At 45.8% G+C, this 26,937-nt stretch overlaps 1 protein-coding gene across 2 annotated transcripts in view; it reads right to left on the reverse strand.

Moving 5' to 3' along the window:
• The window catches only part of JPH3 (junctophilin 3), a 113,935-nt gene extending 95,787 nt beyond the window's left edge, over positions 1–18,148 (reverse strand). For both annotated transcript variants that reach the window (XM_065416727.1, XM_065416726.1), the window contains exon 1: positions 17,767–18,148. In XM_065416727.1, coding sequence (XP_065272799.1) covers positions 17,767–18,148 — 382 coding nt within the window. The remainder of the gene's footprint in view (positions 1–17,766) is intronic.
• Between the last annotated feature and the right edge of the window lie 8,789 nt (positions 18,149–26,937).

Here is a 26,937-nt window from a genome sequence, read left to right on the forward strand (position 1 = left end):
GAGGCACGGTTTGAAAGAAGTTATTCAATTGATTTAATTCCTATAAATGAGTGTCAAGAGATGTACTCTAGGCCCATTTATCAATTGGAAAACAAGAGAGGGAGAGCATTTTGGAAAAGAGGTTCAGCTATTCCAAAATATGCATCCCTCCCCTCCCCCACGATGAAGAGACGTGTCAGGCTTATTTATAATAACTGATACCATACTCAGCACATGAATGTAGTTGTAGCCATGTGACGTGCAATGCAGCGATGACTGTTCAGTGTTGCCGTCTGCTACTTCAGGTTGAGTGGCCTGCTTTCTATTGTTTGTTTTGTACCGGAGTAAGATCGTATGAATGGCATCCCCTGGGAAACTCGCAAAAACAAGTTCTTACTCCCGGGAGGATATCCCAGTGAGCCTGAGTTTCAAATAAATAAACAGTGCCCAGAAGGTTCTTTATTATAGGTCAGGGGTCGGCAACCTTTCAGAAGTGCTGTGCCAAGTCTTCATTTATTCACTCTGATTTAAGGTTTTGCGTGCCAGTAATATATTTGAATGTTTTTAGAAGGTCTCTTTCTATAAGTCTATAATATGTAACTAAACTATTGTTGTATGTAAAGTAAATAAGGTTTTTAAAATGTTTAAGAAGCTTCATTTAAAATTAAATTAAAATGCAGAGCCCCCCGGACCGGTGGCCAGGACCCGGGCAGTGTGAGTGCCACTGAAAATCAGCTCGTGTGCTGCCTTCGGCATGCGTGCCATAGGTTGCCTACCCCTGTTACAGAGAGTATAAGAGCAAAATGCCAGATCTGGCACATTAAATTGATGCACTAGCATTACTTATCTATTTTACCCAATCAAACATTTAGAACCAGCCTTTATCCCTCCGCATACACAGTTCTTGTGGATTTCATTCACCAAATGCAGTGTCATTTATTTGACTATAAAATCTGGCACTTCCTGTCTACACCATCAGAGGGACAAAAGAGATCAGGGTTTTTTTGAATGGTTGAACCTTTCTTTTGTTCTATGAAACGGGCTCATCAAATATCTCTGAGAGCTTGCAAGTTGCTGAGCTCTCTGGCCTTGATCCGGTGAGTAGAGCACTTAAGTGCATGCTGTACTTTAAGCACATGGGACTACTTACATGCATGCTTAACTTTCAGCATATAAATGCTTGTCCTGGATTGAGGCCAGCATGTTCCACACCTTCCAGGGATCGAGTCTGAAACACTCATATAGTAATAAAACACTTTGATGGGTTTGCACTTGCCCTCAAAGGTCCTCAGCCTAGCTCTGCCACAGTCTCCAGATCTGTAAAATGGAGATAGATACCCTGGTAAAGTGCTTTGAAGTGTATGGCTGCAGAGTGGCATCCGAGTGCTAAGTGTTGTTGTTCTGACACTGTCAGGTCAAAAGAATCATGCATTTAGAAAAATATTCCTTCCCTGTGTTACAAAAATTGAGTTGAAGAAATAAATAAAAACAACCCCCAGTTAAGTGCAGTTGTTTTTTAGTGCATGTAATAGGGTGGCCTGCCCCTTTAAGGACCTGGGGCCAGCCAGTCCTGTTCACTATTTAGATGATGCTGAGAAGGGGATAGGTGTTTCCCATAAAGAGCTGCAGGAAAGAGGGGACAGCTAGGAGCTGATGCAGTGAGAGATCAGGCCTGGTCTGTTCCCCCAGCTATCAGAGAGCAGGAAGAGACAGTTGGTTAGGGAGGAGGGGTTGGGCCCAGCCTGAAAATGGGGTGACAGTTCCCCTTCTAAGAGTAGGGTGCTGTGGGGATTTGCACAGCCCAGAGGAGAAGGACTGTGGTGTTTCTTGGTGTGGAGAGCTGATGGAGAACAACAGATCCTGAGGTAGGAGGAACTGGGTCTAACTGAAAGTTGGGGGAGGGGAGGAGATTTTAAGGTTTTTTTGGATGTAATAAAGTAGAACCCTAGCTGGGGAATTTTGTCACATAGCTTTTGGACTGTATGGAGTTCTCAAGTGGCTCTGAGACAAGGGGAAATGGAGGCAGGGTGCTGTAGTGCCACCCCAGGCCATGAGGGGGTGTAGGCCTACACCCATTGGCCCGGGACGGCGAACCGTGGCGAGTGGGGGCCGCGATCGGCCGAACCTGCCGCGTCAGCAGGTAAATAAACTGGCCCGGCCTGCTAGGGTGCTTACCCTGGCGAGCCGCGTGCCGAACGTTGCCGACCCCTGGCCTACACTATTACAGTACAGGCCAGGTTAACAAAGCTATATCTGTGCAAAGTACTACAATACTGGCTGTTTTTCGGGTTGCCTAAAATAGATGGACAGATAGATACAGGTACTTGGCCTTTTGCAGAGGTTGTGAGTGGCAGGCTTCAAAAACTCAATTTCTTTGTTGTTCCATGCACTCTTTAAAGTGTATCCAGATTTGCATGGTATGAGGACTATATCAGACCAAGGCAGCAATCCAAAATGTGGACAGCTGACTATTTGCACTCAGTGGGGTTTTGCAATTAGGTCTGAATGGTCCAAACCGCCTGTCCACGTTGCAAAACCAAATGGAATGAATTGTACCTTGCAAGTTGCTAGTTTATCTCATTATTAATCCTTCTGGTGAGTTCACCTTCTCTCTTATCTGTAGATTCTGTAGTACACTAATTAAAGGACTCTAATTACAATAATTAGGCAGATTTCTCTGCCATATCGTCTTCTAAGAGATCTTCTGAATTATGACACAAGAAAGCATGTTGTACAGATATCCCTTGCCAGCAATTCAATATCAGAGAGGCCCGGGCCTCTCTATCTATTGTAATATTCATGCAGGTTGTTTAAAAAGCATATTTAGCATCTCAGAAAATATGTCCCAAGGAAACTGAAGTGTGAGAGGAAAAAGGAGACTGCATGGCCCAGTTTCAGGACCCAGAGCCTTTTGCCCCTCATTCATTAGTTCAAATTCAGCTTAGGCTGACCGTAAACAGAAATCATTCATCGCTGATGGTTGGGTGACTTATGTGAGATGAGCTGGGAGGTCTCAGCTCAGGTGCTGGTGGTTAGGTGGCCCTGTTACAGAACCCACCCTCGTTATTTATAATTGGCATTAATTGGTCTCTGTATTGGCAGCAGAGGGGTCAAGGAATGACCGAGCCAGGGAGATTGTATTCCCCTCTCGCCCTTGAAAGGGGCTCATCCAGAGCAGATGGCAGTGGGACTAAGGTTGCACGGCTGCTACCCAGGCTGTGGCTAAATACAGGCCCCTGCTCTCCCGTGGCGCCAGCTCAAGAGCTTTCTTGAGCATTGTCTCTATTTTTAATGTACAATTCAAACATCCCAAGCGATGCCTTTGCTCATCGCTGGTGGGAAACGCTTGGGCTGATTCTTCTCTTACTGATGGAGGCATGAATCCGGAAGGTGATAGAACTTCTCCAGGCCAAAAGCAGTGTCAGGGAGCGGGAAACCAGGCCCAGAGATTCCCAACCTGCTTGCAAGCAGGTGGTGAAACTTTTTTAAAAAGAAGCTAGTGACAGGGTGTGTAATGAAAGAGCTGACTGGAGATCGAGGAATGAGTGTTCCTGGTTGCACCTGGGGGGGTGGGCCAGGCCCAAATGAAGATGAAGCTTAGGCCAGGGAGGTGCTGGGTGGTGACCATAAAGGTAGGAAGCTCAGAGGAGAAGTCAGCAGGGAAAGGGAAAAACTTTTCTAGCTTTCTGGTGACTAGAGTGGAGAGAGCCTACAGGGGGCAGACGTACAGGAAGCCCAGGGAGGGGCTGTTGGTAAAGGCCTGAAGGAAGGCCAAGCTAGGAAAGCAGCAAAGCATATGAGAGAGCAGAGCTTATCTGCCTGCCATAGGGTCCATGGACTGGAGCCCAGCGAAGAAGAAGGGCCTGGGTTCCCTCACCGGCTACTGGAAAGGGTGGTGTGGAAACACGCCGACACAAGGGGAGAGAGAACTGTTGAGTTTGGCGCTGGGCTGCCAGGAAGCAAGCCCTGGGAGGCATCCCTCTGCACAACAGCAGAACAACCACCCTGCGGAGCCCAGGAGGAGTGAGTCAGAGTAGGGGTGAAGAGTTAAGTTTGCTTGAATTGACTTCATTGGGCTCTTTGTTTGCTCCAGAAGTTGGGGGGACTGAATGTGACCTGGCTAGAGAGGTGAGTCACAAGCAGAGAATCGCAGGGCAGGAGCAGCTGTCAGCCGGGGATGCTAGCGAAGGAAAGCCGGCCACCTCCAGCCCTGAGGGGGTGCACCAGCGGTGAGTCAACTCCTAGACAGCCCCAGAGAACAAGGACAACACGGGCAGTGGCAGAATGAGGGTCCCTCGCTCCACATCCTCAGCACCGTGTCTCAGCGCTGACTCAGCGATCACCCTACAGGCAAAAGGGGTAGTTCAATCACCACATCCACCCACCGGGTCCGGTCTCTGCTAACGCTGCTGACCACGGTGCCAGAGGAGAGGGGGAGCATTTTAAACGTTGTCTATTTTGGATAGTTTTTTAATTGTCTTCATAGTCATACACACATACATGTAATTACTCATGCATGTATGTGCACATATACACATGTGTATATATCAGAAGCGTCAAGCACAAATACCCTGATGCCCCATCCATCTCTGTGTGTGTGTGTGTGGGGGGGGGGTAAATTTGGCTTGTGTGTTTAAGCTGCCGTCTGCCCCCAGGGGCACCCTTCCCCTTGTGGTCAGGGCATCCCACCACTGTCATTTAAACCCAAGAAGAGTTGCCCAGTGTCGCTTCTGCCTTCAAGGCACAGGGGGCTTTGCTCCACTCTTAAAAAGTGAAAACAACAAGGAGTCCGGTGGCACCTTAAAGACTAACAGATTTATTTGGGCATAAGCTTTCGTGGGTAAAAAACCCACTTCTTCAGACGTCTCCATGCATCTGAAGAAGTGAGGTTTTTTTTACCCCCGAAAGCTTATGCCCAAATAAATCTGTTAGTCTTTAAGGTGCCACCGGACTCCTTGTTGTTTTTGTGGATACAGACTAACACGGCAGGGCCGCCCAGAGGATTCAGGGGGCCTGGGGTCTTCGGCGGCAGGGGGCCCCCGCCGCCGAATTGCTGCCGAAGACCCGGCACTTCGGCGGCGGGTCCTGGGGGCGTAAGCCCCCCCCCCCGCCGCAAGTCTTCAGGGCAATTCGGCGGCGGGTCCCGGAGCGGAAGGACCCCCCGCCACCGAACTGCCGCCAAAGACCCGGAGCGGAAGAAGCTCCGGGGGCCCCGCGAGAGTTTTCTGGGGCCCCCGGAGCGAGTGAAGGACCCCGCTCCAGGGGCCCCGAAAAACTCTCGTGGGGGGCCTGGGGCAAATTGCCCCACTTGCCCCCCCTCTGGGCGGCCCTGTAACATGGCTACCCCCGATACTTGACACCATTCTAAAAAGTGAGAAAATGACACCAGTCAATTGCTTGTACCTTCTGCCCAATATCTGCACCAACCCCAGCTGTTGATTTGACACACAGATCTTTGATCTTTCTGCTGATAAATCCACTTAGGGAGCAGTCCCTCCAGTGCCTGAAACTGCACTGCAAATTCTACCAGTGGGGAGCACTTGCCCTGCAATAAACAGGCAGGTAGCTGCAACCTAGGACTAACAGGATGCTTCTGAACTGCCCACGGCTAACAACACATGGGCAGCTAAGGAGGGCTGCAGAGCTCCACCTAAAATGGTGACCTAAGCCCATCACTGGAGTCACATAGAGGTCTAGGAAGAGCCACCAGTGATGCTTGAGGCACTGGATGAGGTTCAGTGGCAGTACAGCGTATGCAATGCCAAGTAGACATGGAGCCAGCTGCAGACTAACCTCCTCCCAGCCCTGCATTAGATTATAGAGGTTCAGACCATGACTAGATTATACTAAATATGGCCACAGTTGGGAAGAGATTTCCCCAACACACAATGCTATTAAGCCGCTAACCGGGTTGGGTATATTTCCCCCCAGGAATATTTGGCAGAAGCCACACCAGAAAATGACACACAAATTTAGCTAGGCTCACATCTGTGTTGGAGGAATCCCTGCAAACTAATGTATACATTTTAGATCATGCCTGACAATGGCTTCTAAGGCATTTAGGCTACATGCTTTGAGAGGCAAAAACTCTATTTTCTCGCCACTGTGTACTGTAAAATAGAAATACATTCTTAGCCTTTCTGCCCACCCCACTAACCCTATATCTGTATCCCATCCTCCCCCGTGAATCTTGTTTGTTTCATTAGCCACTTCCTCTTCCAGCCAGTGTTTAGAGGAGAATAACTTCAAAAAAATTTGTGGTTGCTAGCTCTGGTGAGTTGCTGCGCTTCTTAAAGTCTCAGTTCCTGGAGTCATGAGAACCTCAGCTTTCATTTTATAAAAGGAAATCTCTAGCCCTCTATTTGCAGAGCAAAGCTGGAGGAAAATGATCCCCCTAAATAAAGTCTATTTATGGGAGGAGGGGAAATCTCATGATTTTAAAGCCAATCTCATAATTCTGGGGGCCTGACTTGGGGTTTGCAATGATTGTTGAATGCTTAGGGTTGACAGCACGGGATTGCTCAGTTGTGGGGAAACTCCATGTGAAGCTAGTGGGAATTGACCGAGTTAGGCAGCTTGCAGAAAGAAGACCCATAACTGTCCCCAGGAATGGACTGACTGCTCTGGGGGGAGCTCATGTGCTGTCACGGAGTGTGGGGAAAACTTCCTGTGATTCACCATGACTCTCAGCCAGCCAGTAAAACAGAAAAGGTTTATTAGACGACAGGAACACAGTCCAAAACAGAGCTTGTAGGTACAGACAACAGGACCCCCTCAGTCAGGTCCATCTTGGGGGGGGGGGCAGGGAGCTTAGACCCCAGCCTTGGGGCTCCCTCCGTTTCCCCAGCCAGCTCCAAACTGAAACTCTCCAGCCCCTCCTTTGGCCCTTGTCTCTTTCCCGGGCCAGGAGGTCACCTGATCTCTTTGTTCTCCAACACCTTCAGTTGGCACCTTTGCAGGTGAGGGGCCCAGGCCATCAGTTGCCAGGAGACAGGATGTCAGCCCTTCTCTGTGCAGACACCATCACACTGGCCCTCTAGGGCTCTGCAACAATCACACAGCCCCTTATCCCACCACCTAGATACTTAAGCACTGCATAGGGGAAACTGAGGCACCCACACAGTATTCAGAGAAAACATTAAGAACATTCCTACTTTGTCACACATGCATGCTCCAATCCATGCTTCCTAACAAAGCAAAGCAACAGCCCTACAATCAGAGCTATGCGGGTGAACCCTCACGGACCTGTCTGCATGATGGGGACCAAAAAAACATATTGGGCTTTAGAGTGTAAAATGCTAAATGCATTAAAATGCATTCAGCCTCCTTAATATTTCGAATATGCTTCTCTCACAAAATATAGTAGAATCTGGCTAATTCTCACTCTGCTAATCCTCCAACCCTATAATCCTCCTCAAAACTCTGTGATCTCACCTCACTTTGCAGCAAAGCTTTCATAGCAGATCACTGTAGTAAAGTCTCGTGTTGCTAAGGGCTTGTCTAAATGCAAAAGTGGTACTGCTTTAACTATACTGGCACACTCCTTCTTAGTACGGATGCAGATATATCAAAATAAAGGTGTTTTATACCAATATTGCAGAGGTCCCCAAACTGTGCGGCATGCCCCCCCACCCCCAGGGGGTGAGGAGGACCATTTGGAAGGGCACAGCTTGGGCCTGGGCCAACCCTCATGGGGGTGGGGAGGAGGTGCCACCCAGCTTGGCTTCTGGCCCCGGCCATGGCCCCAGCCTCAGCCCCCTTACCCCTGTCTGTCTCCCCCTCCCTCAAGCTCTGGACCTGCTCCTGGCCCCAGCTCGCGGAGGGGGTGGCATGGATGGGGTAAAGGGGGGGTCCAACCCTGAAAAGTTTGGGGACCACTGCATTAGGGCCAGAAGTGCCAGTGCTCCCACTAATTTCAGCATTGCTGGGGGTGGGGGGAGGAGCAATTGTCTGCCATCCCCTCCTGCTTACCTCCTGGGAAAGAGCAGCCAATCAGGAGACAGGCAGAGCTCTTCCCTCTCCCTAGAACTGATGTAGAGGCTGAATAATGAATGGCTGGGGCTGGAGAAAGGGCAGGGGTGTGTGGTGCTGGGGCGGGCGGGGGAGGGGAATTAATTAATGAGATGTTTGGGGATAAACTGGGAGCTCTGCACCTTCAGGCAGCCACGAAATCCTGCAGTGGGGACCAGACTCACTCGGTGCATTTGGGAGAGCTGCAACACCAACTGGCGCACCACTCCACGTGGGGATGGGGTGGGGGAGTTCAATCAAAAGACAGACCAAACCCCACAATCCCATTTTTTTAACTCCTTATTTTGGGCCCAATCCCATGATTGTTGGAGGAGCGATTCGTGATTTTTAACTTTGGGGTTGGCAATCCTGAAGACTTAAGTATGTGCTTAACTGAACGGGGCTACTCATGTGTGTTAAAGCTGAGCACATCCTTATGCCTTTGCGGGATCTGGGCCTTCCACCTCCTGATTTACGCCTACTGCCCAGGGCTGAAGCAGAAAGAGTAGCTGGGGAGAGAAAGCACAGTAATAAAATCCTAGACTCTAGGGATGAGAATGACCCTCTTGGTCCATCTCCTTGCCAGTGCCCAGGACCGTTGTCTGTGTGTCCACATTTGCTAAGGCTTAGTTTGGTCCAGCTTTAAATAAACCAAGAGACAGGAGCTGCCACCGCTTCCAGCCTCAAAACTTCCTGCTTATCCTTGCTGGATCCAGTGGCTGGAAGTTGAAGCTAGACATTTTCAGACTGGAAATGAGGCTATGCAGGAGGTTGGAGTCGATGATCAGTGGTCCCTTCTGGCCTTGGGATCTATGAATCCCTCTCCATCATCATCTCCTTTCTTATGCTCTCCCCCAGGCATGGACTGATTTTTCTCATTCCAGTGCATCAAACCCCTCACTCCCCGTTCAATTCCACCAACAGAGACTCACAGCTCTTGTACACACTAGCCCACCTCAGTGTAATACACTCTCCAGCACAGCATGGGCACTATAAACACACACACATCTAAGTGAATGCTATCGTCTGGGTCTCCTCTTATCTACATCTCGTTGTTATGCTGTAAGCTCTTCGGGACTGAGCCAGACTCTTAGCTGGTGTAAGTTGGCATAACTCCATTGGAGTCAGCTGCGGAACAGGCTCCATCTCCTTATTTTTGTGGTTTGTACAATTCCAAGCATGTCAGCATTCAATTAACTAATAATAATTTTACACATTAATATATCGCAGTGTCAGGGAAGTGTTATTTTTCCCCAGTAGTCAGTTACCATTTCCTCTTTTAGTTTCCTCCCATTGTTCCATTGTCGAATCCTGAATAATTCCTCTCCCTCCCTGGTGTTTACACCATTCTGATATTTTTCTTCTGTCATGTCAAGGGTAAAGCAGAACATAAATATTTACCCCAAACACTGAAAAATCATGAGATGGGTTCCCGCCTCCTTCCTCTCTCCCCCCACCCCCAAAATCATGAGATTGAATTAAAAAACATACCATTTTTAAAAATAATAAATGTTGGGTTCTTTTTTGTTGGTTTCTGAGCCTTTAAGGGTCACCTTTTCAAGCGTTTCTCTACAACCATAAGGTCAACAAACTTACTTTAGAAAAAAAACAAATGAAGCTGAGAATCTCACATGATTCCAGAAGTTGGGGCTTTGAGCAAAAACACCAAGTCACAATAAACAAGTAATGGCAAGGCTGCTTTATAAGGATGTTCCAATCTTCCTATTTCAGTTGTTCCTATGGTAGATTATTTTTGTGTGAGGTTTTGGTGCTGGCGGGAGGTGCCAGATGACAGCCCTGGACACTGAAGGTCTCTGTTTATCCACAGGCTGGGTACAGCACTGGGTGTGGTAGCTCAAGCAACATCATGCACCTGCAGAACACCCTGTGCTCATGTGCTTTGACCCTGATTTGAAGGGATAACCTCTAGGAGTAAGAGGGAAGTTCCGTTTCCAGGTCTCCTTGTGAAAGGTCCCTCCTAAAAAAGGAGCCATGAAGCCCCACTAGTGATATATGTACAATAGGAGCAGGGCTGGGCCCTTAGAGGACAATGGCAAAGCTCCCACTGACTTAAATGAGGCAGGATCAGGCCTGACATTCTGCTGGAAAATGTGCCCTAACGTAAACATATGTGGTCCTTTTAGACGAAGCTCAGTTAATAATGGACTTTAGTGTTTAAAATATAAAACCCACTTAATGAAATTGATAAAAAGTACTTGGAAGCAGCATGGAAAGGAGAGTACCAGCTTCTCTAAAATGCCTGTAATCTCCTCCTTGCTCTCAGCCAAAACTCAGAAGAAGCAAGTGCAGCATCAATTTAACATCTGATACATTCCGTGTCAGGGGACTGTCTCCTGCCCTTGCAAGAGCACAGGCTCAATGATCTAATAGGTCTTTTTCTGTTTCTAATAGCTGTGATACTGTGTGAGACAGCAGCACTCCTTGGCCCTGATATTGCAGACAGGGAGGTGGTCTGGCCTAGTCATTATGGCACAAGAAACCTGCCTTCTAGTTTTATGCTATAGTCTTGACTCTGACACTAGCTCATTATGGCGCCAATCCTGGACCACTGAAACATGAGTAGTCCCACTATAGTCTGGGGTCTCTGTGACCTTAGCTAATTCATTCCACATCTTAGTGACTCTGTTTCCATCAACCCCTGTAAAATGGAGATATTTCCCAAACTTGGTAAAATAAAGCACTTTATCTTATGTTCCAAAATGGTCATGCTGCAGGGTTCCAGCTGAGCTCCTGCAGGGGTCAGCAAGGGTTTCCCCCACCCCGCATGTCTTGTGGTGTTGCCATAATTTTTTTAAAACCTGCTTCCACAAAGCATCAGGGATGGCCATGGCCAGAGACGGGCCATTGGATTGTGAGGTGGCACTGCGCATTCTTTTTCTCGGGTGCTTGGCTGGCTGGTTCTTGCTCACATACGGAGTCTAACCAATCACCATATGGGGGGGAAATTCCTTTCCAACCCCACAAATCAGATTGGCAGTGATCTTGAGTTTGATTTTTGCCTTCCTCTGCAGCATGTGGGTGCAGGTCACTTGCCAGGATTATCTAGGTGTATCTCACATCATCATTTCCCTGCTGTTGCAGGGGTCTCAGGTGCCTCTGTCCTTCCCATTCTCTGCCTATGGCACACAATAGTCTAGTCTCCTGTGGGCTGTCATACTTGAGTCTAGTTTCAGATGCTGGGTTTAGTGTGTGGGTGTTGGGTGGTGGCCTGTGCTATACAGGAGATCAGACCAGATGATCTGGTGGATCCTTCCGGCCTTGAACTCTGACTCTCTGACTCTGAGATCTTCTGAATAAAAGCTTCAGTCTCTGCTATAATAATAATTAATATTCAAAAGGGATTGGATACTTCTGTGGATATCTAGAATATCCAGAGTTAAACAATTAACAATGACAGATTTTGGAAGCAATATTAAACAGTGTGCTTCAGGCCCCAAGTCTGTCTCTGACTGTTAGGTCTCATCCTGGTCTCTGTGTGGGGAAGATTATCCCACGTCTGCCTCTTGCAGGATTCTTACACCTTCCTCTGAAGCATCTGGGGCTACTCCTTGTCAGAGACAGGACACTGGGCGAGTCTGATCCTGTCTGCAAATTCCTATGTTACCGTGTTTGTTTATTATTACCTGGGCCAGACTCCTATTACTTCAGTACCTCTCTGTGCCTTGCATGAAGTAACACGTTACATGTCTCATTTAGTATTTTGATCATTTTTCTGTTCTGTTTTAATTATTGTTCACTTATTATCATTATTGTATTTTAACCGTGTACCATACCCAGTAAACTTCTAGGCAGCTGGGTGCTTTATAAATAAAGCTATCATTGTAATGAAATTAACAATAATTATTTTAAAATCAGCTTATTAGCATCAATTAGGTCTTCGCCTTTGGATGCTGTAGGAACCTGAATATTTAAAGAACACTCAGTATTTGTGTTTGTTTCCCACTGACTTTTTAAAATGCTACAACAAGCCATTTATGGGAACAAAATAACTTGAGAGCTGACACTTCCATGGCACTTCTGCCATCCAGGATATGAACAGCTCTCATGTAAATTTGTCCTTGTGGGTGGTTGGCTCCTTGCAGCATTAAGAAAACCTGTGGAAAAACATCAATGCAAATAGCAATACAACACAGACACTAGATTCTGCAAGCACCCTTAATGGCAATATGAAGAGTTAGTTTAAAACAGACTGCCTCTATATTAAGGCAAATGGGTCACATCCTCTTCTCTGTTACATTAACTTCAGGAGGCTTTGAATGGATGTAACTGAGAGCAGAAATTGGCCCTACATTTGTAGATATACAAGGTAATTGTGGGCCCAACACTCCTGGTCCATCTCTACTGTACCCATTTACACCTTTAGTTCATAGGATTTACAGGGCAAGGACTTAATTTCATTCTCTGGCTTTTGCGGGGGGAGGAGTATTTTGTATTTTCTTATAACAACACTTAAAATCTTTTGTTTGTAGATCTCAAAGCACTTGACAAAATCAGCATTATAAGCATCACTATCTCCATTTCATAGATGAGGAAACTGAGTCATGGAGATGTTAAGGGTCTTAAGCCAGGCTAAACATGCAGAGTCAAGTATGGAACCCAGGCCTCCTGACTCCCAATCTCAAGCCTCATCTCCCATCCACTGAACCAAGCTGCCCCTTGGGTGGTGATGAGTCACTCCTGTGCTAGGCTCCAGCCAATCCAAAAGCCAGGAACTGGTCCTGTGACTCCCAGACCAGGTATATAAGCCTCACAGGAGGAACAGCAGCTCAGTCTGCTCAACACCACTCTGGGGCTTGGAACTCATTCCTGCCTGATAGTGGCAACAGACTCCCCAAGCCTTAGTCCTCCTCCAACCTTGCACCAGCCCTGCCCTGGCCTCCTGAGTCTGGCTCCAACCACTAGGCCTGACCATCCCCAGGACAATTTGACACCTCCCTCTTTTTTTTTTTTTTCTTACTGGTTGCAAAGCACTCTACACCTCTATGGCAGTCTTCCAAAACAGTCATGAAAATTTGCTAGCCCAGGCACAAAATCAAATTGCTCACCCGTGCCTAGTGAAAATACAAATGATATTTCACTTATCCATCAAATAAATTATTTACCCCAGGTGTGTGGACAAGAACTTTGGAAGACTGATATTGATGATGATCCTTTTTGTTTGGTATGGCTGTGTAGATGTAAGTGGTTTATAAGACATACAAATTATTGGGGCCCAAACAACCTCAGATGTTTGCCCCAAGACTTCAAATACCAGACTCCTATATAAATCCTGCTAAAATCAACTACGTATAGCACAGAAGCATTCTTGCATTTAGCCTTTGGTCTTCTTTTGGTCATTTATCCTTCCCTAGTGTTTGTGGTATGATAACAGATGGAGAGAGAATACACTGAGAAACATTGCTTATTGCATGAAGCATCCTACGTTGAGTTTATGATGGAGCACGTTCTCTGGAGTTAAAAGGATGCTCACTTGATTTATGCAAACTATTCACCCCCAGGTTGTTGGCTTGTATGGGGTTTGTTAAAGAGAGACCTGGAAGAGCTACATAGACCCTTTTGTAAGTGTCCCACTAAGAATGGAAGAGTAGATATTCTCAGCATGGGCTTGGGGAGACATGTGCCCATTCAGCACTGTGCTACTGTCTCTCTCCAAGGTCCTGAAAAGAGAAACAAGCCGGTCTTCAGAGACTAGATTGATGGAGCTGTGGGTTTTTTCCACCTGAGGTTTGGCGAGGTTAATTCAAATTGTGAACATCAATCAGGCCTACTCACTACTGTATCACTTAGCTATTTTAAGAGGGTGCTGGTTCTTGGAGGTATTTACCCAATGCTGCCTCAATTTCCAAATATAAAGCAGCTAAAATAGAGATGGGTAGGAAAGAAAATAGCTTTTAAGGCTATTTTTTTCAGTAGCCTTTTTTAGGCCTGAGATTGGCAACAATTAATTTGATATTTTATTAATTTCCCCAACCCCACCTCTTAGTAACCATTGTTTTAGCAACTAGAAAGAGTCTGCTTCAAAACACAAAGCTTTTCCTGCTAGTTGGTGTGTGTGTGTTTGGTTTTAAAGGATTTATGTGGCAGTACTTTATTTTCTATTTGAATTGTGTTTTCATAATTTCTTTCCCTTCTCCCCTCCCCCCACACATAGTTCGGCTTGGGAGAAATTGTTTAACATTTTAACCAAGCTGTAGTGAGGTTTCAATTCAGTAATGAACTCAATGGGACAATTCACTTGCTTCAAGTTGTACCTACAGTAAGGTTCCTTGATGAATCAGGGCCTATGCCTTCAAAAGATTTCTGATCAGCAGCTCCATAAACAGCAGATCGGATTCACTTCTGCATTAATCCAGTTTTATGGTGGTATAATTCCAGTGAAGTGACACTGTCGTAAAACTGGAGTAACCCAGCGGTAAATCAGGCCCAGTATCAGAATTTGACATAAAGCAAACAGTAAATCAGTCATTTGAAGCCTGTTTATGAATGGGCATAAGTAGGAGTCCAGGCTAGAGGGGAGGAAGGGTTTGGATTCAGGGGAGTTGGGGTGTGATATCTTTGCAAAATATGGTTTGTGTGGGAGTTATATCTATGGGACTGTGCATGGGATATGCATGGAAGTGAGTGTATCTATATGCAGCAGGTGTGTGAGCGTGTAACTGTCAGTGTGATATGGAGAAGCGTGTGTTTGCAGTGCACATGGTGGGGGCACATGTTACATGTATGTGGTTCTTTGTGTTTGTGGGACGTAATTATGTGGTCTGAGTGAATGTGTCAGGGAGACTGAGCATCTGTGTGGGGCTGAGGTATGTGTGGCAAGACTGAGCGTGTGCCTGGTGATGAGTGTGTCTGTGGGAGGTGTGAGAGTCTGCGATCTGCATACGGGGGATGTGTGTGAAAGACAGGTGTGAGGACAATGTGTGTGTTGGGTGGGGGGAAGACACACAGGTCTGTGAGCAGGACAGGAAGAGTGGCTGGTGGAAACAAAACTGAATTCTTTGCATGCCATATCCTAACTCCAAGCTAAATGCACAATACACTTGTGCATTATTCCATGCAAAATACAGCTTCCCAAAGTCAGCACTGGCAGGGGTTGCTGGAGTTCTGAGACTTGCTGATGCTTTGCTGCTTTTCTATCTACTGTTCAAGAAGAAGTAAAATTTTGAGTCAAAACCCCTCATTCACTAGCATCCTGCTTTTCAACCCCTGCTTCCCATCTGGTGACCCCTCATTTAGCACCAGTTGATTTTACCATACAATGCAAGGGACTGATGTTTAGCATTGGTGGCAAGCAACAGATGATGGGACAATGATTGCAATACACCTGAAAGTGACTAAACTAATAATTTGGCTAGATTAATGAGATGCACATAATTTCCAATAGCTGCCTCTTTCTTATGATATCCAGCCAATTATTCTTTCAATATAATAACCGCACACATCTGGACCCAATTATCCAAATGCATAATGATCATTTAGATTTAGCGCCAGGAAGCCGGGAGATGCCCAGATCTGGCCTTTTTGCCCAGACAGAGTGGCGACATCCATTCAGGAAGGGACCATGGCTGCTTGGTACCCAGGGATCCTGGAGCAGAGTTCACCTAAGTGTGATTTCTATTGGGTTCAGTCATCCCAAGGTGAGCATCAGAATGAGATGTTCTGATGAGCTGTGCTTTGAAAAGCATAACCAGGTCACACTGGAATATACATTTTGTGCTTTGTATTTTCTCTTGGTAATTACAGGCCTAACCATAGGTACCACTTTATGTAGTTATCTATCACATCCTTTTCCCTACCCTTATAATTGAAATAACTTTGCTACAGATGCCATCCTTTTTTCTTTTTTTTTCCCCCTAGCAATTTTCTTAACCCTTCCTAAAATAAGATTTTTTTTTTAATCCCAAGCACGGACTAGATGGGGATGAAAGCTTCGTTTCTGGTAGGTTCTTGAGAACTATGAATTGCTCATAGTCTGCCCCCAATTTGGGTCTGGTGCCCTCACTTCTCAAAGAACTGTTCTGCTGCAATTAGTCACAGGCATGCATTGCTGGTGACTGCGTGTACGTATGCATGCATGCACACTCTGCCAGTCTGATGACATGTAGTTCACGGAGCCGCGTAGTTTGAGACTTTTACAGCCTGACTTCTGTCTGTCTCTACTGAAAATGTTGTTTATCAGGGCCTAGATGTCACGAGGGGCATAGAAAGGCAGTACTATGGTCAGGCGCATACAGGATCTGGACAGATTCTGTCCTAGCATTTCAAGTGCATAAGAAAAAAAATCATTATTCCCCAAACCTAGATTACCTCTGCACAGAAGATTGTCAGTATTTAAAGATTGCTTCACAACACAAACCAATAGGGTGACCAGATATCCTGATTTTATAGGGACAGTCCCAATTTTTGGGTCTTTTTCTTATATAGACTCCTATTACCCCCATCCCCCACCCCCGTCCCAATTTTTCACACTTGCTGTCTGGTCACCCTACAAACCAAACAGATTTAAAATGGGCTCCTGATTCTTTCCAAGCTATGTGAAGCAGAAGGCTGCAATTGTGTTTTCTTTTGGGGAAAACCCTAACAGTGCAAAATTTTACTTTTTAAATAGATCATTCCATTTCTTTTTGGAAAAACTAAAAGCTGTTTCAGGTAACATTTAATGTTGCCTTCTTATCTCATCACAAAGCAGTGAGCTCTGTTTTCCAGAGACATGTCTTACAAGAAGAGCTTTTTCCCCGCTTCCAGGAAGACCGAAAATTGCAATGTTTATGAGACCTATCTCAGTCTAAGAGTTCTGGAAAAGCACACCATTGGAAAGCCCAGTTTTGATAGACACACACCCAACAAAAACAGGCCAGCCTCATTAATTCCATTGGCTTCTAACAGATAGGCCTGATTCTTTTTATGGCGGCAGTTAGATTAGATGGAATGATACAGCCACTTGCAGCAGAAATGCAGCTGTTCAGCCATAAAGCCTGTTAGTCTGACAATTTTTGATCACCCTCACTGAGTTTTCTTGTTTTTATTTAATCCTCATTTCCCTTCAACATTTTATTAAGCCATGTTGAGAGAAGAGCTCTTTCTATCCCTCTGAGCCCCTACAAAATGCATTAAGCTGTAGTGAAATAGGAGCATAAGAATCCTGTTTGAATTAAAGTCTCTTGCCTGGTATTATCACGTGTAGGTTTGTGTTTGGAGGGGACAGGAAGGCGATACGTGGATGTAAAGATCTGACCCTTGCTGAGAGCATTTGCCATCTGTTTCTTATAGCTAGAATTTCAAATATCTGTACAAGAGCTTGCAGCAGTGCAATGTCCATTCTACCCAGGGCTGCTTTGGAGGCTTGGTGGAGATCCTACAGGTTATGGTGGTGCAGTCATGACTCTGAATCCAACTTGGCCTGTCTCCTTTCAACTTGGCTACGCTGCCTCCTGCCTCAGATCTGTGTCCCTCTTCCTCCCATACCCTCCTCTGAAAAGCTTTGGTCATCTGTAGGGAGAAAAAGCTTAGAGCCCCATTGAACATAGGGGGCAGCTTGTGTCAAATGGCTGGGATAATGCCATGCTGGGCTGGTTTCCTGTACCCTGTAGGAAATTGGTGTGATCATCACTCACTCCCAACTAGCAGGCAGCAAACTTTAAAAGTTCAGCCCAAACAAAGGGTCCCTCTTATGGGGGAGGCAGGGGAAATTTCTTCTAACCTCTGACTTCCTTTTATCACAGCCTGATCCGTCTCAGAAGATATTAATGCATCACCTACCTCCATCTGAGTAGGTCTCTGTCCCGTAGCCATCCTGTAATCCATTGCTCCAGGTGCCTTCGTATTTGGCCCCATTGCCACTGCATTCGCGGACCCCGTACCGTCCCTTAAATCCATGAGTCCACTCTCCTTTGTACACCCACTTCCCCTTGCTCTCCAAACCAATGCCATGGCGCTTGCCCTGTGCCCAGGTGCCTTGGTAAGTGTTGCCACTGGGCCAGGTGTAGACCCCCAGCACCTCAAAGCCGTGACTCCAGGAGCCTGTATACTCGCCTTGACCCTTCGGGCCGGTACAGATTCCATGGCCGTGAGCCTTTCCGTCCTCCCAGCCTCCACAGTAGGAGCCTCCATCGTCAAAATTAAACCTTCCCCCACTGGACATGCATGTAATTCAGTTTGCAAATCCCCAAAAAGGTGAAAAAAGAAAATGGCCCAAAAAAAAATTGAATGATTATTTAATCAAATCTGAATCGTGCACCGGATCCAGGGTGCTGCTTAAGTCAATTTCTTGGGGTTATTCATTCTCTAGGAGTATCCTCAGGATCAGTCCCTTCTTCTTCTGCTGTGGAAACAGTATCACACCAAAAAAAGGGAGGGGGAGAGGGCGTGGGGGGGAAGAGCAGCAAGAAGAGCAGCAGCTATAGGGTTTTGGTGCAAACGACTCCACCTAAAAATCATCCAAGGCAGAGCCCAGGAAAGGGAAATAAAGGGGGGAGGGGGGAGAAGAAGGGGGGGGGCGAGGGAGACCAACTGCCAACAATTTTTTTTTTTAAATAATCCCTGTCTCAACTCAGAAGAAATCAAGGGTCTCAGCCCCACAGCTGTGACCTCCACCTGGGGCTGCCCGCTGCTGATATTGACTCGCACGCCCCAGCCCTGGCAGAAGCGGCAGCAGCAGCATAGTGGAGACTCGTGGCTCAGCAGCAATGCAGTGTCTGTGTCTCCCCGTCTCTCGCTCACACAGGCGCGCACACACACACACACACACACACACACACACCCCTCACCCGAGAAAACAACTGAGCGGCTCTGATTCCTCCCCCCAGCAAACCTCACTCCATTCGGCCTCCGCTCGGGGGTTGGAACAAGTCCCGCATCTTGGTGCAAAGATGCTCTCAGCAGTGTGAAGGATGGGGTGGAGGGGCGGAGGGAGAAGGATCTGGAGGGAGGGAGGGGGGGGGGGTCTCTTTTTTTGTATCTCCAGTCTGGGGGGGGGGAAGAGGGGTCCTCTTGCTTCCCCTTCTCTCCCTTCGGTCCCCCCTTCCCTTCTTCCTGTCTTCCTAGTGGTTATAAATCTTGCTTATTAAGGAGAACAGATCCTAGGCGGGCTGCTCTCGGTTCCATGCTCAGCCCGGATTTAAAGAGACAGGAACTGCGTAAGGTGGAGACTCCCAGAACAGAGCTCTCCCACCAGAGGCTTAACCCACTACCTCCTTGGACACAGCAGGCTTATCGCAGACAAAACAGGCCGCCGGGTTAGCCTGCAGCAGGGTGATTATTCGTGGCAGGCTGGGATCTGTCAGCACAGAACCTAGAGGAAAAACAAACCCGGGCTTGTCTCCTTTATTTATTTGTTTGTTTATTGCTGCCTCTACATTCCTCGCTTACCCTCCTCCCCAGATTTAATTGCTGGCTAGTCTGTGCTTCTGGACCCTGTTTAAAATAAAGGCGAGTCGATTTATCTTAATGTTATGGGGCCAAACATGTTGTTAACCCCCCACTGCAAAGTCTTGGGGCAAAAACTGCCTTTTATACAGGGCCAAGCACACTGATGGTGCAAAAAGACATTATTCATTAGTTATTGGTTGTTGTTATTGTTTAATGCAGACACCAGAGTCTGAGCTATATTAATAAACCATCTGCCCTTCTGTCCAATTCATATTAAAGTTGTCTCACTCCTAAACCCCATTTTACTTCACGACCATCCTTGCCCCACAAAAATGTGCAAGAGAGCAAAGAGCCAGCAACAAACACATACCAGGATCCTACAGGCACTCGTGGAATTCTTACAGGCTAGAAAACGATAAACATACTGTAGCTACTCACGACCATGCTCAGTGGAGCTGGAGTCACAGCAGCAGTGAATTCAGACCACATAAGGCTCCAATCCTGAAAAAGCATGTGCTTAATTTAAGTACCTGAGTATTCCCACTGGAGAGATGTGCTTAAGTGTTGGCAGGATCAAGGTTTATATTTTCATGGATTAAAAGGGGGGCTTTGAATTTCAGAAAATATATATATTTTTTTAATATCGTTCACATGAGCTGAAGCCTGGCAAAGCAGAATCTGGGAGGGGGGGCAGGGGGAGGAGATCAGCCTCCTTCAGAAAATGTTTGCGATTTTGTTGACTCCCAGCCACATGCTTGGGGAACTGCATAGTCTTTCCACTCCTGCATAATTATTTATTTATTTATTTATTTATTGTTAATAATTAGTGATGGACTCGAGGCAAGATGATGTTTGGATCTGGACTCAGATCTGAGGCCCCAGTTCAGCAAAAAATGTAAGCATCTGCTTAACTTTAAGGAAGTGCTTAAGTCCCATTCAAATCCGTAGGACTTAGGGGCACATGCTCAAAGACAAGTAAATGCTTATGTGCTTTGCTGAACAGAGATGGATTGCTGAATTGAGACCTGAGTCTATATTTGCCCAAGCTTGGGGAGGTTTCAGATGTAGGATTCCCATTCGGTTCCATCTCTATTAGTAATTTTTCACCCTATCCAGTATAGTAATATATTTTAATGTGTATTACATTCTAGTCTGTAAGAATATATTTGGTAACCTTTAGCTTCTCATTCCTAATTATTATTCTAAGTTACTCCTTTGTATTAGAGTAGCATTTAGAGGCCCCAACTAAGATCAAGGCCGCATTGTGTTGGGCACTGTACAGACACACAGCAAGAGACAGTCCCGGCAGTGAAGAACTTGCAACCTAAGTGGATAAAGGGTTGGAGAAAGAGATGCAACCAGTGCAGATGGAACAGTTTCCATTGAAACAGTTTTTTGATGGAAAATGTTTGTTCAGCAAATCGGAAATTTTCACAAGAGAAATGCCTATTTTCATCAACACTCTGTGGGTTTCCATCAAAAACACAGAACCTGGAAAAAATTTCAGTTTTTGGCAACCAAAAGATCAAACTTTTTGTTTTATTTCCAACAAAAACCCCAAAACACTTCCAAGACCATTTTTGAGGGAAATGAAATTGGTTTAGACTTTGTCACAAATTTTCAAGGGGAAAAAGGGATTTCCCTGCCAGCTCCATATACAATATAAAAGCAGAGTGATGCCTGGCACGCATCACATCACTTCAATTTTTCCCTCAGCCACTTTAAAGTATCTTCTGTGTATTTTCACATGTTAGCCACCTACTTTTTAAATGTGAGCAACCATTATTCCATTCCAGCTGATTCTAATGAGTCCCATACTCTATAGAAATCACCTGCCAGGGTATGCTCATCTACACCAAAAGCCATGCATAGCACAATCACTGAATAAATTCACTGTAAACAACATGTACATAAGAACAGCCATACTGGGTCAGTCCATCTAGCCCAGTATCCTGTTTTCCAACAGTGACCAATGCCGGGTGCCCCAGAGGGAATGAACAGAACAGGTAATCATCAAGTGATCCATTCCCAGCTTCTGGCAAACAGAGGCTAGGGACACCATCCCTGCACATCCTGGCTAATAGCCATTGATGGACCAATCCTCCATGAACTTATCTAGTTCTTTTTTGAACCTGTTATAGTCTTGGTCTTCACAACATCCTCTGGCAAGAAGTTCCATAGGTTGACTGTGCATTGTATGAAAAAATACTTCCTTTTGTTTGTTTTTAAACCTGCTGCCTATTAATTTCATTTGGTGACCCCTAATTCTTGTGTTACGAGAAGGAGTAAATAACATTTCCTTATTTACTTTCTCCACACCAATCATGATTTTATAGACCTCTATCATATCCTCCCTTAGTTGTCTCTTTTCTAAGCTGAAAAGTCCCAGTCTTATTAAACTCTTGTTGTATGGCAGCCATTCCATAATCATTTTTGTTGCCCTTTTCTGAACCTTTTCCAATTCAAATAGATTTTTTTCTGAGATGGGGCAACCACATCTGCACACAGTATTCAAGATGTGTGTGTACTATAGATTTATATAGAGGCAATATGCTATTTTCTGTCTTTTTATCTTTCCCTTCTTAATGATTCCCAACATTCTGTTTGCTTTTTTGACTGCCGCTGCACACTGAGTGGATATTTTCAGAGAACTATCCACAATGACTCCAAGATCTCTTTCTTCAGTGGTAACCTGTTAGGTTCACTCCCTCTGGGGCACCTGGCATTGGCCACTGTCGGTAGACAGGATACTGGCTGGATGGACTTTGGTCTGACCCAGTATGGCCGTTCTTATGTTCTTATGTTCTAATTTAGACCCCCTCATTTTATATGTATAGTGGGGATTAAAAAACGTTTAATGAAACCTTGTTTAAAAAAATCAAGACGGAATTTCTTTTAAAAAGCAATCAGTAATCTATTAATACTGCAGTCAGACAAATTTAGGCCAAATAAATATTGCAGGGAGTTTATAGGTGTGAGATTTAGTGATGGGATTGTTTCTGTAGCTGGGCCATTCAGCATGCTTTCTGATTTTAAAACTGAATATTATTTTAGGTGCAGCACCCCAGTGACCTCAGTGCTAGGGGCAATTTCTACCTTCATTTATTTCCCTGTCATTCTCAATCTATAGTTGCAGAATATGAGGCCAATGGGAAGGGCATTGGGTAAACATTTTATTTCTATCTTTTGACATCATTGGTCATTGTTTTTACTTATTGGTACCGTTGGATGAGCAGCACATACTGCACAGTAGTTTCTTTTGGGGCGAGGCATCGTTAAAGAATGACGAATGCTCACTTCATGGCCATTTCTGCCACCCATCTGTTAGCACGTCGCTCTGTAGCTGGTGAAGATCAGTGACACATGTACACAATGAAACTTCTCTTGCTCATTAACTCCATGATGGATTTAGACTAAATGAAGTCCAGATCTAGTCCATGGAAAGCTTGCCCCCATGCAACTCCATGCCTCTTGCTAAATTGCTTGCAACACTCCTGACTCCCTATCCTATGCATGCTGTATCTGGCTCCCCCTCCTTTGACTTTATGGGTCTGAATGCCCCATCCCAGTACAAGGCCCTGATTTGTGGAGGCTTCCTTAATCCACCCCCAGCGTTATCCTGAAGCTAGCAGAAGGGCGGCAGAAAGCCTGGAAGGCAGTGTAACCGGGAGGGGCGGGGGGCGCTGGTTGGAAGGCAGGGGTTCCACCAATGAGGAGATGGCCTCTTTGCAAATTTGTTGTGGAGCAGTGCTCTCTGGTGATTTTTCTTCACAGCTCCGCCCCAGGAGCTGGGGAGACGTGGCTGGTGTGGGTGCATTACTGCACGGGTCCACTGAAAGAACGCATGAGGGCAGGGCACAACTGCAGATGCTGTTTGTGGCCCTGAATCAGGCATCCTTATTGCCCTAGAGAAGCCATGGCAAAGCCTGCTTACTCCGGCTTTGCACAGTGGCTGGGGTTTAGCTTGGAGAAAATGCTCACACTGAGCATGATCCCCTGCCCTCCTAACTACCTCTCGGGACCCCTCTGCGTGTCAGCCTCAGGCATTCTGGCTTCCATTGGGTTGGGGGAGGGGCGGAAGGAAGAGGACAAAGTGGGGCAGGGAGTCATTGAAGCCTCTTTCGGTTGGATCACTTCCCACTCCCAGCAATCTACAGGCCGTGTAAGATGACGACTGATCCGGCCATCTTGGGGGGGCAGGGTTAGCAAAACTACCACTGAAGTTAATTAGGGAGGATGAGTGAAATAATATCTTTTATTGGCCCAACTTCTGCTGGTGAGAGTAGGGTGACCAGATGTCCCGATTTTATAGGGACAGTCCCGATTTTGGGGTCTTTTTCTTATATAGGCTCCTATTACCCCCCCCCACCACCACCACCCTCTGTCCTCATTTTTCACATTTGCTGTCTGGTCACCCTAGCTGAGAGAGAGAAGCTTTCAAGCCACAGCTCTGTGTAAGCTCAAAAACTGTCTCTCTCACCAACAGAAGTTGGTCCAATAAAGTCTATTACTTCACCCACCTTGTCTCTCTAATATCCTGAGACCGACACAGCTATAACTACACTGCAGGCTGAAGTCAACATCAGTTTCACCTGCCTAAATGCTGCAGTATCAGGCCCAGAGTGGGTATGTTTCTTGAATACCAGGAATTATTTTGGGTGAGGTAATATCTTTTATTGGATCAACTTCTGATTGTGTGAGAGACATGCTTTTGAACTCCACAGAGCTTTTCTTCAGGTCTGGGAAAGGTACTCAGAGTGTAACTTGAAAGCTCGTCTCTTTCACCAACAGAAGTTGCTCCAATAAAAAAATATTACCTCACCCACTTGTGTCTCTGGGACCAACAGAGCTGCAGCAACACTGCAAACAGGAATTATTTTGGAATTCATTTGGTCAAATCTTGACACATTTCCCCAGTATATTAAAGGGGACCGTTATTGACTGAGCCTTAACTCAAGTTAGTGGGTTTCCACTTAACACTGATCATCTTATCTCGGATTAATAAACTACTAAATAAATAAAAATGAAATAGAATAATACAATACAACAAAAAGCCAACAAACATGTGATGATAACCAGCATCCAATGGATCAACCAGCTGAGCAGGGGTAAGGGGAGACAACCCCATGCTCAGACAGGATGTAAAATGCAAAAAGCAAAACCCACAGCTGTAAAGGATCGCCTGCCTCTGTTGTGCCATGTTTACAAATGACAAGGGGCTCCCATTGTGCTGGGACGAGATGTGTTTCACATCATTTCAGTGCTGTTCTTTGTGTGTATGGAGCCAGCATGGCATCTGTAAATAACAACATGTGAACGGAGGAGAAATCACTCTGCGGCTTGCTCTTGCTTTTGGCAAACCGGCTTTGTGGCATGGGAGTTGGGTCTCATCTGTCATTATAAGCTTTCCGTTACCAATCAGTTCAAGGTAATGCAGTTACACCTCTGTGCAAATGGGAAAATACCTTTCATTTAATTTCATGCGAGCAATAGCCAGTGTGATGTTGTATTGACTGAATACTGTTTGGGGTTTTTTTTTTTTTTTAGCAGTTTTAGTATTTTACTCAGACTCATAAATTCTGAAGGGACCACTGAGAAAATCCATTCTGACTCCTGCATAACACAAGCCATAGAACTGCCTCAAATTACTTCCTGTTTTAACTAGAGCAGATCTTTCGGAAGGACGTCTAATCTAGATTTTCAAATCGCCAGTGATGGAGAATCTTTCTAATATCTGTTTCGTCACTGATATCTTCAAACCATTAGCATCATTTGTGCTTTGTGGAAAATATTAGAAGACGTGTTGTTTTAGAAACAGATCCTCAGATGTATTATATTTTCTGTGTTTTCTTGTGTTCCCAGTAACTGGGATATCTTTAGCGTGTGATCCTACACTTAAAAGTGGCTCTGTAAAGACAGCATTGTGGGGATCCATGTTGATTGTCTCACAAATGCTATAGATCAGATTTGCTGGCCTTAAAAGTGAAAAAGTATGTTTTCTAACTTCAGACTACTGCTGGGATCTGAAAGTCAAGCTGGGGTCTTTCCTTCTCACCCCCTGAAATAAAGATTCTGCGAGCCAAATTCTGTTCTCCGTTATCCCTGTGGAACTCCATTGTCTTCAGATTGCACCCTCTGTTATGTGTGTACAACACCAGTATATTTAGTGGAGTTACACAGTTGTAACTAATTGTAAGCAAGGTCCTCATTCACTTTCAGGGTATGTTTATATGGGAACAATGGGGTGTGCTTGCAGCTCAAGTAGTCCTACCTGAGCTAGCTTTCATCTAGCGAGCTCAGGTACGGGAGCAGAGAAGCCGTTGCAATGCATACTGCAGCATGGGCTGTACAAGCCCACCTGGAACCCTGGGTGATTATTTGTGGGACAGACCCACACTGAAGCGTGCTGCTGTGGCTTTGCTGTTCAGGTATCTGAGCTAGCTAAATTAAAGATAGCATGGGCATGGCTACTCGAACTGCAGTCACACCCCATCATTGCAGTATAGACCGACTCTGATTTGGTAACCCTTTACACTTCCTGCTTTTTGATCCATAGTGTGCAGATCTCTATAGTATATTAAGCCCTTGCTCTGCATGTGAAGTTCCCACTAATGTCTACGACCCAAGTGCATGGAATGGGCATTAGATATACACACTGTGGGTCAGAGCTATCCATGGGGGAAAGGGGCAGAGAATTTTGCTCTTTACATTCAAGGCAAAGTTCTGTCCATAGGCACTCTCCGTTTAAAAACAAAACCCAAACCCAAACTTCCCCATCAGCAGGGGCACAGAGTAGAAGTTAGTTGCCCCTCTTCCGCTCACCACAGATCTTCAGGGAGGTTGGCCTTCAGCCATAGGAGCTATGGGGAAGCATTCTGGAATGAGATCAGGAATGACGTTCGCTGACCGATTGTGCAGACCCCCGTCTGCATGGGGGGGTCCATGAGTGGACTGCTGCCACTCACAAGAGAGGTGCATATTAAAGTTACTTATGCAGCATACAGGCCTGATTCCTCTCATTTACACCATAACCAGGAGTAACACTAGTGAAGCCAATGAAGCTACACCAGTGTCAAACAGATGTCAGAGGGGCCGCTGTGTGCATCCTTTTGAGGACTGCTTGGGCTACCTATCCCACCCTGGCTAGAATGGGTCTGATAGCAATTCCCTGGCATAGATCAATCTGAATTGCCTACATTTTACCAGTTCTAATGACATCAGAATGAAAAATACCTCTCCAGAGACTTGATTGCTTTTCATTTTAACTTTCCCCCTCTTTTCCTTTCCCCAGTTAATAGTGTTTCATTAGAATAAAGTCAGCTGGAGTAGTCCCCAAGCTTTCCCTTATCTCTCTGGTCTCTAACTAATCTACCCCAAAAGACAACAGAATGATATTGTAACAAGCAGGATTGTTGCTAATCTCCCAGTAGATTACAGGTTATGAAAGCGATTTGAAATGGTTGGACATTTTATTATTGAAGGAGGTCCACCTGTGAGTCACAAGTAGCATTTTTCTGTCTTAATGTGTAACCACTTCTGTGCTAGTAATCTCTCCCCAGGTCA

The sequence above is a fragment of the Emys orbicularis genome, chromosome 14, assembly GCF_028017835.1.
Source record: "Emys orbicularis isolate rEmyOrb1 chromosome 14, rEmyOrb1.hap1, whole genome shotgun sequence".
Lineage (NCBI taxonomy): Eukaryota > Metazoa > Chordata > Testudines > Emydidae > Emys > Emys orbicularis.